This window comes from Labrus bergylta, chromosome 2, assembly GCF_963930695.1.
Source record: "Labrus bergylta chromosome 2, fLabBer1.1, whole genome shotgun sequence".
Lineage (NCBI taxonomy): Eukaryota > Metazoa > Chordata > Actinopteri > Labriformes > Labridae > Labrus > Labrus bergylta.
The window spans coordinates 8,974,184-8,988,138 of NC_089196.1; the positions used below are offsets into that span (position 1 = coordinate 8,974,184).

Genomic DNA, 13,955 nt, shown 5'->3' on the forward strand with positions numbered 1-13,955 from the left:
ATCTATCAGCCTACCATATAAAGAATTTTCCAAGTATTTCTAGATGGGTGGTCTGCTTCTGCTGTTTGTTCAGTATTTCTGAGCTCCATACTTCTCCTGTGGCTGCACACTAGCATCCATGTTTCTGTCAGTGGCTTATCAGAGCCACTCTGTCTAGAAACACTACCACAGGTTGGAACTGGTGCAGTATGTTTGACAGAGGGTTGGGTTTAAAGAGCCTGTGATAGAGCCAAGCTATTAGCCTTGAACCCAAACACATGGTGAAAGCAGTAACCTGACACACGCTGCTGTGGAAGAGCTTGTGTTTGGTTCTGTATTTCACTGCACATGAATGCCATTAATTGTCCCAGTGTTGGTAAACAGACACACGGTAATTCACTGGGACATGGGGGCCTGCATTTTGGCCTTTTCAGCTAAGGTTGGGGAAAAAAGGGAAAATACACAGTGTGGTCTCCTCCAATACTCAAGCAGTCATCTGTTTGGCTGTTGTTTTTGGCTACCGCAAATTCCCTGCACTGGGCCCTGGTGGTGGGGCCCCTAATGGTCTCTGACTGACTGTAAAACCCCATTCAGCAGAGCCTGGGCTCCGGCCTCCCTGGCTGTTGGGATGGTGCTGCTGTGTTGGGTTTGAGCAGCAGGACTGGGATTTAACAGTTGTTTGCTTTGGGAAAGAGCAAGAGAGATTGCTCCAATGCTACATGACCCATGGAGAAGTGTGTACAGAGTCCTATCAGCACACAACAAAGGTTAGACTAATATACAGTCAAGCTAATATAATATACTTACAAGCTAATTTGCCTTCTACACCTCTATAAGGTGCACTAAGGGTTAATTACATATGTTTTATAACAGTTATAATATGTTCTTTTCTAATAACTCTACTAAATTGGATTATTATGATCAGTAGTTGCAGGTTCACTGGGGGGGCACAGTTTCATTATTAAAAGAATAATTTTCTCATATATATTGTACAATTAAAGGAGGACTTAGCCCTATTAGCCTGTTTACACCAGCGTCCCTGATTATGATGAGTTATCGATGAAATGTATCATTGTTATGAATAACTTGAAGTGGGAACAGTTAAAGTATTCAAAACTAAAGCTGTTGGTTACCAATACCAGTGTTGATATCGGCCTCCAATACTGATCTTAAACCATAACCAATAAGTCCATAAATGGAGTTTGTTTTACGGTAGGGTCATTATTTTGTGATAAGAAAAAAGTACTTGCAGAGAGTGAATTTTTTTTTTCTTTTCTTTTTTTTTAAACAAGTAAAATGTCAGAAATCAGTGTTTTCCACCTATGAATGTAACATTGTTCTTGATGGAAAACGTAATGGAGAGGCTACTACTCAATTGGAGCATATCTATACCAAACTATTTTCTATGTATGTTTTTCTTTTTGTGTTAAAACTTCAAATACTTGGTATGTCACATCGAAACATATTGGGTAGCATAACCAAAACCAGTCATCTTCATGCTCTGTCAAAAACTATAATATATAATATCAACCTAAAACGACCACATCTGTTGAAGCCCAACCGTGACGAATTCCATCTGAATTGTGGCCGTCTGTGTTTTTATAAAAGATCTATATGTGGCTATCGCTAACACAAATGATACAGGTATTGATTCATCAACTGTTAAGTGCAGGACATGTGCCAAAGTGCCCTGGGCTTCTTATCAGCTGAGGCACACTGTATTACTTTGCTGGATTGGCGTAGCACTGACCTAATCCTGGGAGCAGGTGCTGCTGGAGCCGAGACGGAGTGGACATGTTTTTTAGGGACGATGAGCCATCTGGGTCTTGATACTTTATGGTGCTTAAAACACACTCTCAAGTGTGACACTCCCAGCACTTACCTTTTAGCTGCACACAATAATCTAAGTGCTGGCTGCTAAAGGGAGAGAGGAGGCTTTCAGGAGAATTTACAGGGTTTGATGTAGTGTGGAGTCTCCGCTTCGACACGGCTTCATGAAACAGTCAGACACACTTGGCGGTTTGATTTTGATTCCTCTAACTCGTTCACTGTTGTTTTGTCATCTGCAGTCTGAAATATGTCGAGCAGAAAGAAAAGTGTGTTTGTTTGCTTTTGTTTCTGTGTTCTTGCTTTTGTGCCAGGCTGCCTTGCTCGACACTTTTCCAGGGCCTTGTGTTGTTTTATTTTGTTTTTGTTTTTTCCTGGTGTAGTCTGTTTCATCTCACAAGCGATTTGGCTCCAATTTCGCTCCTGTTTTACCGTACACCCCCTTCTCCTCACAAACATACTCACATTCACACATTTCCCCAAACTCACACGCCGCCTTCATACTCCAAACAAATCAATTCTTCACTTGCTGCACTTGGAAAGCCGCAGCAGCTCCTAACAGCCCTGAAAACGTGCAGGCTGCTGTTAATGTTCCTTGTCCACCATGGTTGGAGGAGGCTAGACCCAGATTTACTTTCTTTGTGTGTGTGTGTTGCTAGCTGTCTGTATGTGTAGCTAGGGGCTTAAAGAAGACAGGCGCAGACAATGGTGGGTTTTTGTAAGCAGCAGCCCCACAGATCTGGGCCTTGTTTCCATTAGTCTACCTGACATGAGTCCCTGCCCTCTGCTCCCTGTCCTCTCTCCTCTGCCTTATTAACTAACCTCTCTCTCCCTCTGTCTCCTCCAGCCTGGGTCACTTTATCACTCTTTCTCTGTCATTCGCCCTCTCTCTAATCAACAGTGATAAATGGGGTGCAAGGTAGGACAGCAAAAGTTTGTGAACGTGCACCAGGTTTGCAATTATCACTCTTTTTCTGAATTGGTGGAGAACATGGTACTTGGGAGAGGGAAGAAAGGTTTTATTAGGAGGCTTTTGTGTGAATCTGTCTTGGTAAGCTCTTCACTGTAAGCTATATGAAACATCTCCAAATCAGTTCTCTAAGTAGGTCATAATCCTCTCCCCCCTCCTAAAAAATAATTTATTAATTAAAACTTAAAAACCAGCCTTATGAAATTTGTTTACACCTTGTTCTATCGACTTTCAGATATAACAAGGTCTTACTACAGAATAAGTCTCGTAGCCCAAAAGAACATCGCTCTTTTAGCATGTAGCCATTAGCAGTAGGAATTGGCAGCTCCAGTCTGGCCTTCAGCAGCTGCTGGGTCTCCATCTGTAAGGCTAATTACCCAGCAGCACCCCAGGAGCAGCTCAGCAGCAGGATCCTCCTATAGATGAGGCATTGATTACATCAGTGAGTCTATACTGGACAGTGTGCTTGCCCCTGGGAGGGGGGCGCAGATATGTGAAACTTAAGCGTAAGTACTTTAACGCACACCGGGGTGCTATCTTTAGACAAATAGCTCACTAAGATCTTATCCTATTCCATCCACCCTCCCTGTGGGGAAGATTTCCCACACAATGTAGATCATTTAGATTCTTCTGTTTGCTTTCTAGTTAAATAAAAAAAGGTTTAAGATACAGTTTGCTCTTTAATTTAAAGCTTGCATAAGTGATCACTATTGATAAATCATTATAAAATAAATGATTTAATTTGATACAATTATTAACAATGACCTTGATCATCAATAAATCAATTCAATCCATTTTAAGCTAAATCTAAAAACGTGCTGGCTGTTTCTTGCTGTGTCCCTGCTTGTCAAAAATTTGGATTTTTAAAAAATAATTTGCAACAAAGCTTATAAACTGTTTTAGGATGCAAATTTCCTTCTTTTTTTTCCAAAGCAAAACCTGCATATATTCCATATAGTGCATGGATGCTGTGGTTTCAAATATATCTGAAACATTGATTTTTTTCTTTTTTTTAGGACTTCTCTGTTGGCCCTGTGTGTTTAAAGTCTTGAGGCAGTCTGTACCATTGTAATGTTTCATATGTCTGAGGACTCTGAGCTTTGATCAGCAAAGCAGCCCTGGTATGTAATAACAGGATGTTTCAACATGTAAGCATGACAAGAAGAAGTCAAGAAATGTGGGGTTGATTGATGATGTAGCACTTCAGAGACTTTTGTTTTTAGCCGTTGCTACCTATAAATATATCCACCACTTGGAGAAGTTTGCTGCCTCAGCATTCTTGGCTGTCAAAGGGTATTATTAACATCGTGGAATTGGCTTCTTTATTAATATGAAGCAGGTGAGTTGCTCAGGCATTTCTTTACCACAGCTTGTGATACTCGTACTGCAAACTTCTGTATCCGCAAAACACTTGAGGAAATATGATATGTCGGCCATGATGTTTGTCCTGCCCCATTCACGGCACTAAATAACAAAAGCTGCACATGTCAAAACAATGAATGAGGTATGGCGAACGTTTAGGAGCTGTCAGCCACCAATTGTTGCTTTGCTTTCTGAGTGGGGAGTGAAAATGGAGATGGAGGAGGAAGAAAAGAAAAACATGCAGGCTCTTTCAGCCTACTGTCATGCCACTTAGGATTTGTTGAAGGATTTTCACCCAGCCATTTCCCTTCCATTCAAAAGTAATCAGTTCGGCACTGAAAGATAATATTATATCCACTTAGAGGCTCTAGGGATGCATGCATGTTCATACATGAAATGAGGCTGCAAAGCAGGGCCTCTGTTTACATTACTGAACACTCACTGCCTCCATTTCTGCTTAGACTTGAAGCTTCCTGGCAAAAAGCTTTCTGTCTTTGTGTGTCTTACATCTCATTCTTTTACCTTCTTCCCTCCCTCCATTCCTCCCATTCTTCCTGGAGCCAGCTGGTGGGCTAATAGAGGATGCTTTCCTGTGGGGCACCAAAGTGCTGCTGTTCAGGCGTTATGCAAGCTTAAGTAAAGCTGACACGCTGCTCAAGAGCTACAGCCCACACTGAGCTCCACGGCTGCCCACAGAGATACTCTGAAAAGGTCTTAAAGGTATGGGAGACACAGGGAGGCTGCCACTGTCCTCCCACCGCTGTGCTGTGATGTGGGAAGCAGGAGTTAAGTCCTTTATTAGAAGTGGCAGGCGTTGTCTCCAGTCACCTCGATAATTGCAGCACCATGTCCACTGCCGTAATCAATTGAGACAGCTGCTGCTGCGGCGTTCAAGTCCATCAGGCAGGCGTGTCATGCTAATTAATGAAATGATAAGGCTAGTGCTTGCAGCATTGCACAAATAACTCCTGAAGGCTTCCCTTCTTTTTAACACACAATTCATCCTTAATGTTAAGATGGCCCCTCCCTTTCCCTGCCTGTTGGCTGTCCATCCACAGTAGCCTCAGGGTAAGGGCAGTCACCAGGGTCGGTCAGGGGTCAGCGACAGTGAAATGGGTCAAATTCCAGGCTGGCAGGGTGGGCCGTGTCTGAGGAGCCATTAGACTTGAGCTTTTCTGTTGAAAGTTCCAAGGAGTCCAACCCTTTTATTTAGGAGCGCCCAATGGCACTGACCTTAGACGACCCGGCTGTGTTCATGAGACGCTGATGGTCATCCCTGAGCACACAGGTTCAGTAGGGAAAAGGGTCTGGATGGAGGTACAGGGCAGAACATAGACGTCTCATTGTAGCAAAGAGTTTATATAGGTTTGACATCATGCTGAGAGCGCCACTGACAAATCATTCTCTTTTAGACCTGTGTGTTTCTCTGTTTCTTTCTTTTATGATTTTAGGATGTGCTCCACGTCACTTGCCTCCATCCACAAACTTGGCATATGTGCAATGAGAGGTGAATGGCATATGTGTCCTCCACCATATGGCCGGTGTTTGATTTAGGATCCAATATGCATAGGAAAAACTGATTCATCCCATGGCTTGAGCTGCCAGCTCTCTGAAATGAACATTAGGTTCTCAATTTATGCCCAGGCATTGACTGTAAACGTGTTACAGCTTAACACCCATCCCCGTTCTGCTGCCATCCGCCCCTTTTGTCAGCTGCAGCGAAGAGACAGAGACAAATAATTGAAACGTGCCAGCTGTCCCCACTCTTATGCTATCTTGGCTTGGCTCATCCTTGTCCACTCCCTCATTAACATCTCTTGAGTGATTTGCAAAAACGTCGCCTTGGCTCCCCTCGTTACCAGCTTGGAGATGCTTGAGGCAGATTGAACAGTGTGAGGAAAAGCAAGTCATTACAAATTTCTCCTATGATTTTATTATTAGCACGATGATTCAACACTGCTAAGCACTTCTGTTCCTCTTGTACAAATAATTTGGTTTGAATTCCTCCCCACCTTTTTTGATGACTGAATACCCTGCAGCAATGAAGTGTTGATTGGCAAGACTACGGTTTCCTGCCTTCTGCCAGTATCTGTTATAGCCATCTTCCACAGTCACTCATTCGTGAGCTAAGCCTTGGCTCTGTGCAGATTGCTTGTCTACAGAGGTACAGAAACCAAATCATTGTGAGCTCAACCATCAAGAGCAGCAGAATATTCTGTCAACCAGAGCCTGCGGGAGACGGATCAAGGCAGCGTGCGTCCTCGCATACCTTCTGCATCCTCCAACGTCTTTCAACAGATACGCCGCTTTATTTAAATATCTGTCTTTTCATGTCCCTATTTTATCTCTTCCCTGACTGTTTTTTGCTTTGGCAAAGCCATGAAGGGAGTGAACCGCAGTGTTTGCCTAGTAAATGAGAACACCCAGTGGCCTTAAGCTTCTCTTAGCCCCAGACCCCCCTTGTCACAGGGAGAATTTGCATACCCTCGTATCTAATCTGAAAAAGGCTTTTTGCATACAGGTTCTATTTCCCTGGCTGTGGCTTCATGGCGACAGTGAGCAGGTAATTTATGTAACACACTTATTTGCATTCACAGCATAGTTGCTGAGGGTTTTAGTTGGAGGCCGAATACTTATATTCTCTACTTGTATTCTCTAGGGCTCTCGTCTCATTCATGAGGTCGGTGGGTCCATTAGCAGGTAGCCAGGTGTGTTTAAAGTGAAGTGGTTGAAAAAAGCTTTAAAGAGAATGCTTTAAAGGCAAGAGTTTTCAAACTGAAAACATTTGAGAGGAAAAATGTACTGTGCTCTCCTTCAGGGGTTCTGTGTTGTGTTCTTGACACGTAATGTACCAAAAGATCAAGCATATGAGAGATATCCTTGTCAGCGAAGAGCCACGTTATTCTGTTAATGCCTTTTGGATGATGACAACAGCACATCCTAGTCCACCTCAGGGCCAAGCCATTCCAGACTGGTCCAAGCCATTTCAAGCTGGGCCATCTGGCTGCGTAAAGACCACATAGGAGCAGCTCGGTGCCAGCTCTCCAGATGTTCCACTGGGACAAACAGGGTCACAAGTGAAGGATATTGCAGGCAGGAACAGCTGTGTAGCGACACTGTGCACACCCCAGACTCCCCACTGGACACATCAGTCATGACCAGCTAATCCCAGCTGCCTGTCGTCCGTCTGCTACCTCAGTCCCTCCTCTCCCCGGCCCTCCGTCCACCCACCCCCATGCTGGCACGTGCACACAGGGCAGGGCTCAATTCCCCTGAGTAAGCAGGGCCGCAGGAACAACTATAAAAAGATCAATACTGGGATAAGATGTCATCTGGTGAGCAGACCTGCCAACACCCCCAGGGAATGTCCCTGTCCCCCTGGTGCACTAACCCAGATATCGGGAGGGGTGTGTGTGTGTTTCTGGGGGAGGGACCCCCCACCAGCAGGCTGCCCCCCCGCCCCAACCTGCCTGACTCACTCGTACCATCTGCTCAGGTTTGCGGGACAGGGATTCACGACAGCACATTTTTTGTACAGACATTCGTTTTGAATTTGTTTCACATGACTGCCTGTGGCTTGCCTACTGTTTCCTCACTGTGTGATTGTAGGGGAAGAGAGTTCCATGTCCTGAGGAAAAAGAGAACAAAACAATGCTGAATAAGGCAGTTTGTTGAAATGTTTGAAACTCCAGCTTGCATATATGTGGTTTTGTGGTGAGGGGACAGGGTTTGGAATAGTGATTTCGCTGCGTAGATCCCTGAGGTTACATGTGTCAGAGAGGCATCCCTGTCACCCTATCACTGAGAGTAAGTTTACTTCCAAAATGGCTGCTTCTGACACACAAACAATGTGACATAATAGTCTAGCTGGTATTGGTAAGAGTATTCATAGTAACAGTTTTTCCATATTTTTGACAGCCAGTGTGCTGCTGAAGAAGTTGGAGCATCTCCTGCTTAAATCACATAATCACATAGAACTATTGTTTTTTATAGAATTACACGAGTACAGTCACACCAGCTGCATATGTTAACTGTTGTGATGTAAATTTTGTACTTTATAATTAACTGCCTATATAGTTGACTGCCTGAACTCTGGTGCACTTGGAAGTGAACCGAGACACCTGTTTTTAAGCGGACCAGAGTTCATACCACCCCGAACCAAACGAACTATCAACAAATCGCACCAGAGTTAATTTCAAGCGGACCAAATGGTGTGAACGCACCCTAAGGTATATTGTCATATTGTCATTGGTTCTGTAGTGTAAGAGGTAATTGATAAATAAACCCTTTGTTTTTTTTCCATCAACATACACTTTTATTTATTTTAGATTTTCTATGAGCCAGTTTTGCCTTTTTTGGGATACGATAGTGGAGAGGGGCCAGAATTGTTGGTCGGAGAGAGTGGGGGATGACAAGCAGCAAATGATGAGGGTCAGACTCAAAACTAGGATGGACTGTAGTGTCTGCACATAGGGCACACACTCTAACTGCTAAGCTAAACCAGCACCCTAACAAAGAACATTTTTCAAATTGAGATTTCCATAAAGTCTCTTTTTTCCTCCTCTTTGTTCTTCTTTTACAATTTAATGAAGATGCTGTGACTACATTGTCTATGGGTGGTAAATTTGCCCAAATTTCCTGTTGCGATCTTTTTTTGTGTGTGTGTGTGTGCGCATGTGTCTGTGTCTGTGTCTATGCGTCTATGCTGGCAGAGAGATTTTAATGAGGAATCGGTCTTTCTGAGCTGAAACCACCCTGCCTCCATTAGAGACCATTAGAATCATCATTAAGATAACCCGGCACTCACTGTGGCCCCGGTTTGCCTGCATTAGTATCTGAAACCCCTCTGTATCTCATAGTGGTCGTATGAGACTTCCTTCAGCATCACTCGCCTGGCATTGTGTCTGGGAGAACAGGTTGCCACGGCAACATCACCCACCGGCGACATTTCTACTGTGGATATTTGCTTCTTCGCCTGTTTGTCTGTATCTGCCCTTCTCTCTGTTTCTGCCTTCAGTCTTCCTCTTTTTCTTTCGTTTGTAGGAGCGAGATGCTGACAGTTTGATCCAAATCCCAGACCCCTTTAAATCTGCACGACTATATACCCCTGGACCCCGGAATTCATTAGAAACTCGTGACACCTTAGCCAGCCCCAGTTCTCTTATAAAATGCAAAGAGCCAGGGAGGGGAGCTCACCAAATAAAAAAATAAAAGCTCTGCACTGCCTTTTTATTGGTCTTTTTACGGGTGTTAGGATCCTTGAAAGATTAAGCATGCTGTTAATAGGGACTGGATATTCCATTAGTGGGCTGCATGTCGAGTTCTCACTGGCTTGACGACGGCTCCCGGCTCTTCTTGCTTTTTTGTCACCGCCGAGAGTGCCTGTAGAGCTTTTTTTAATTGAGGTGCTAGTAATCCTTGTGACTGAAGTACTGCTGCATCAGAGCTGTAGATTAGAGCTGCTTAGAGAGCTTCATCTCCACCAGGCAGCCCTTTCTCTTCCCCTCTTTCTATCTCCCTCTGTCCCTGTGTGAACACTTTCTTCCTCTCTTTTTCTATGCATGTGATGTTTCTGTACTTGAAGCGAAATTCCTCCACTGGCAGCTTTATAGAGTTCAGTAGCTGTTGTCTTTGAAGCTCTACCATCTCCTCAATATCCATTTTTCTGTGGCCCATTTAGCACATTTCTTTTAAGCCTGAGACATCTTTTCTTATTCATTAAGTAGATTCTTTATATGTGAAAGGTGTCAAGATGATGCATTTATTGCCACTTTCATTTCCCTGCTACAACAGCATATAATTACAGACATTAAATTGCAACAGACTAAGTATGAAAAGTCGTTGTTCAGTGGAATGCTGATTAGAAAAGCTCCTTGTCGGTTGAATAGACCCCTGATGAATGGAAAAGACAAAGTGGTCCAGTTCCGAGGACTTCACTGTGGTTTTACCAAATCCCCTGAAAGATCAGGACAGGGGGGATAGGAAGGCGTGGTGGCAGAGAGGCCAAGATAAGGGGCCACGATCTCCCTTCACAGCACAATTGAAACATAATTATTTCATGCCAGATTGTGTGCTCAGCAAAGCCCTGAATAGGGGCCGACATTTAACTTTAATTAGCTGTGATTTATTCATACTGACTGGATTGCGGGAAGAAATTGGATCATCTGATTATAGTCAAGCATGAAAATGACCTGATTAAACACTTAATGGAACCTAGGGAGAGGGAAGCAGGAGGAACCTTGGGCAAAAGACATTTGGACGACATCATAAAGTAGGAAAGGGAGCTGTGTTTTGTCATTGATCATCAAGTCTCCTCAGAAATAAACAGTGGTAGGCATCACTGCTTTTAAGGCTGAAATGTTATTTTGGAATCAAACAAGAAAAGAGCTTGTCATCTTTAACTAGGAAGAACGTTTTAAATTTTTTTCAATAATCAGAAAATCTGTAGTTCAAGTCCTCGCCCCTTCAGTGTGTGCGTGTGTGTGTGTGTGTGTTTGTGTGTGTGGGGGGGGGGGGGGGGGGGGCCTCCAATCTTTGAGTGGACAAAGATTGGAGGGCATAATAAAAAACAGTCCATTTATCATTCACCATTAACAAAAACAAATTGAACTCTATCCAAGGAACTTTTCCAGGTGTTGTTTTGAAGATTCTTTTCTAACGTGTTTCTGTCTCTGTCTCCTCAGGTGTGCCAACGAATGAGAGTCCCGAGTCCAAGACTTGTAGCTCAGCCAAAGTTTCAGGTCTTCAGCGTAGCCAGGAGCAAAGCCACAGTGAGGTGCTCTTCACGCCTCCCGTGCCCAGCCCCACCCCGGCTTCGGCGCCTACGGGCTCCCCTGCACCGGCTGCAGCGGCGGCCCCCCTCGAGCCCCCTAGGTCGCGCCTCCCCAGCCCGCCTCCTCTCAGTGTCAAGAAGGAACAGCCACCTCCGCCCCCTATCCCTACCCCTCCCCTGTTGAGGGCACAACCCCACCCCCAGCTCCACCCTCCTCACCCACACCCTCACCCTCACCCTCACCCTCACCCTCACCCTCACCCTCACCCACACCCTCACCCACACGCACATCTGGAGTCTCGTGTTCTACCGCCCCCGCAGCACCACGCACGGCCAGTAATCAGCCACCAGGTGCATCACCCGCTGTACAGCAGCCTCCACGACATCAGGTGGGTTTTTTCATGGGCATGTTTGCTTACAGGTGCAGGGTCTTACAAGATGAGAGCATCTTTGCTGCTAAGAATGAACAGTGTAAAGAAAACAAGAAGATAAGAACCACTACTGTTTACCTCATCACAGTTATGAGTCGTTAGTGACAGGTCAGAAAAGGTACTGCATTGTGTTGAATGTATTGTGATATTTGTGAGGCAATATTGTATAGCTGCAAAGACACAAAACATGTACCATTAGGTTTACTTTGCAAGATCAGATGAGGCTCTAAAATACAGTCATTTAAATTTAAATTAAACAACAAATGTGTGTAAAGGTATATCATGTAAACATGCAACACAGAGGAGTCATACTTTCTGTAGATCTTTCACACTTCTTCATTGTGACTGAAAACTGTTTGATGATTTTAATACAGCCTACATTTGAATCAATAAATTGTGTATTTTTTAACAGAGATATTTAACCCTTTGTTTCTATATCTTCAGCCACAGGAGCAGTCCAGTGGGTCTTCCCAAACAGCACTTGCCCCCCTCCCCTCACCATCACCTCAGTGGGCTCCCCTCATCGGCCCCCGCCTTGCCTCTGTCCATAGCTAACCTCTCTACCTCGCACTATTCCTCCCTGAGGAGCCCGGCCCATCGCCATTCGGCCATGTTTGCAACCCCAGCCACACTGCCGCCACCACCAACCTTACCGACCAACAGTTTAGTGGTGCCTGGGCACCCCGCTGGCACCCCCTACCCAGGTACAGCCGCACACCTCACATGCTAGATGGTGTCTTCATTGCAGAACAATCTCCTAGGACACATGTTACCTTTAGAATTCTGGCTTTCAGTGTTCTTTTCTTTCTTAATACTTAATAATATTACACATTTTTAACAGAGGAACAAAGTGTTTCAAACTGTTGAGGCGTTCCAACATGTTTTATTAGAGGTTTCCTTTTTTTAGACTTTTGAAGATTACACACATATATTAGCATCCTCTCTGAGTATAGACGTGTGATACTCTGAACACAGGAAATAATTATTTACAAAACGTTAGAGTACAAGTAGAACTGTAACATGGTTCCTAAACATGTACTCATCAGTAGTACTTAAATGTTAATACTGTACATGATGTTTTATATGTTATTGAGCTTAGTCAACTGTTCATGTGTTTGTGTGTGTTGCTGATTTGGTAAGTGCTCATTTATTACATTTTTAAACCTCTGCAGTATATTTTTTGTATGATCTCTAAATATTTCTTTCCTTCTTTGCTGAATTTTATTTTGGAACTTCTGTATTTGATGGACTTTTTTTAGTGAAGAGAAAGTCTTTCGCTTGAACAGGGCTTTGTTTTTATGAAACAATTACTTTCTATATTCTTTGTTTTTCCCAGTTTCTTAAGATCTGTTTTACCACTCTGCGTAGTGACTAGTTAATGATACTCTGGCATAAATCTCAAATGCACTTTAAATAGTGCATTAGGTACTGAAGCTAGTGACATAACAGTAAGTAATGAGTTATGTGCTTACAAATCCTGTGTATACCTTCACCTTTGTGTCTGAGGAATGCCGTCGAGGTAGTACAGAAACCTTAAATAACTTCAAATCTATGTTAGACATTTGTTTCTGTATTGGAGAACAGCATTCATCAGTTTCTAAGATGTATTTATAGAAACTTAGACATTTCAAAAGGTTGATTAGTCACTGTTCGAGGGCTCAGAGGCAGCATTGTAAAATGTCAGCTAACAACAGGACAGTCATCACAGCTGGAGACAACTTGAGCGTACTGAAAGCAGCACTTTAACAGTCACATGTTGTAAAATGGTGCACTCAGTCATCAATCTGACACAACCCTAACAACCAGAATGATGGTTTCTCCTGGCAACAATATGTCATAGGTAACAAATTGATGATATGGTCCACTGTTTTATTAAAAAAAGGCAACTGTGTGCTGCACTAGAAGGAAATAAATGTCTCCAGCGACGATGGGTGTCTCCAGAAAATGTGATAAATATGCTAGCTGTGCATTGATTTCCTAATGGAGGGCAAGAGTGTGTGTGTTTTCTGCTGGGATGACTCTTGGTTCTCTCTTGTCTTTAGATACCAGCCTGTTGATATCATTCAACCAACCAATCATGTATTGCCAGCCTCATTCGGGGATTCTGATTGGCACTTTGTCACAGGCAACTCTCTTACCACCACCAATGAGTCCCCACGTAGAAAACCCTCACAGCATGAGCTGGAGAAACAGAGAATGCCAGGTGACTATTTTCTTTCTTCTTCTACCCTTGTGAAGACTGACTGGGCGCCCGTGCCTTTTTTTTTTTCTTGTGTCCCCCCCCTTCCCTCTCCCCACCCCCTTTATTCTTTTCTTTTTTTTTTTTTTTTTTTTTTTCCTCGCTCTCCTTTCTTACAGAGCATGACCTCCTGAGGCAAGAGCTGAACAACCGCTTCCTGGTTCAGAGTTCAGAGCGGGGCCGGGGGCCATCCGCCTCCCCGCTGGCCCCCGTGTCGCTCCTGAGGGCCGAGTTTCACCAACATCAGCACATGCACCAGCACCAACACACCCACCAGCACACCTTCACGCCCTTCCCCGCCAGTCTGCCCCCGGCCGCCATCCTCACCCCGCCCACCGCACCCCCCATGGTGCGTACACAAGCCAGAAATGTGAG

General features: G+C 44.1%; 1 protein-coding gene across 10 annotated transcripts in view; it reads left to right on the top strand.

Moving 5' to 3' along the window:
• The window catches only part of fbrsl1 (fibrosin-like 1), a 289,512-nt gene that overhangs the window by 262,339 nt on the left and 13,218 nt on the right, over nt 1–13,955 (top strand). For 8 of the 10 annotated variants that reach the window (XM_020631141.3, XM_020631137.3, XM_020631138.3 and 5 more), the window contains 3 exons: nt 10,822–11,299; nt 11,786–12,045; nt 13,700–13,950. In XM_020631141.3, the coding sequence (XP_020486797.2) occupies nt 10,822–11,299; nt 11,786–12,045; nt 13,700–13,950 (989 nt within the window). Of the gene's footprint in view, nt 1–10,821; nt 11,300–11,785; nt 12,046–13,383; nt 13,545–13,699; nt 13,951–13,955 lie in introns of all 10 variants that reach the window. The other 2 variants (XM_065963931.1, XM_020631144.3) reach the window with 2 other exon arrangements.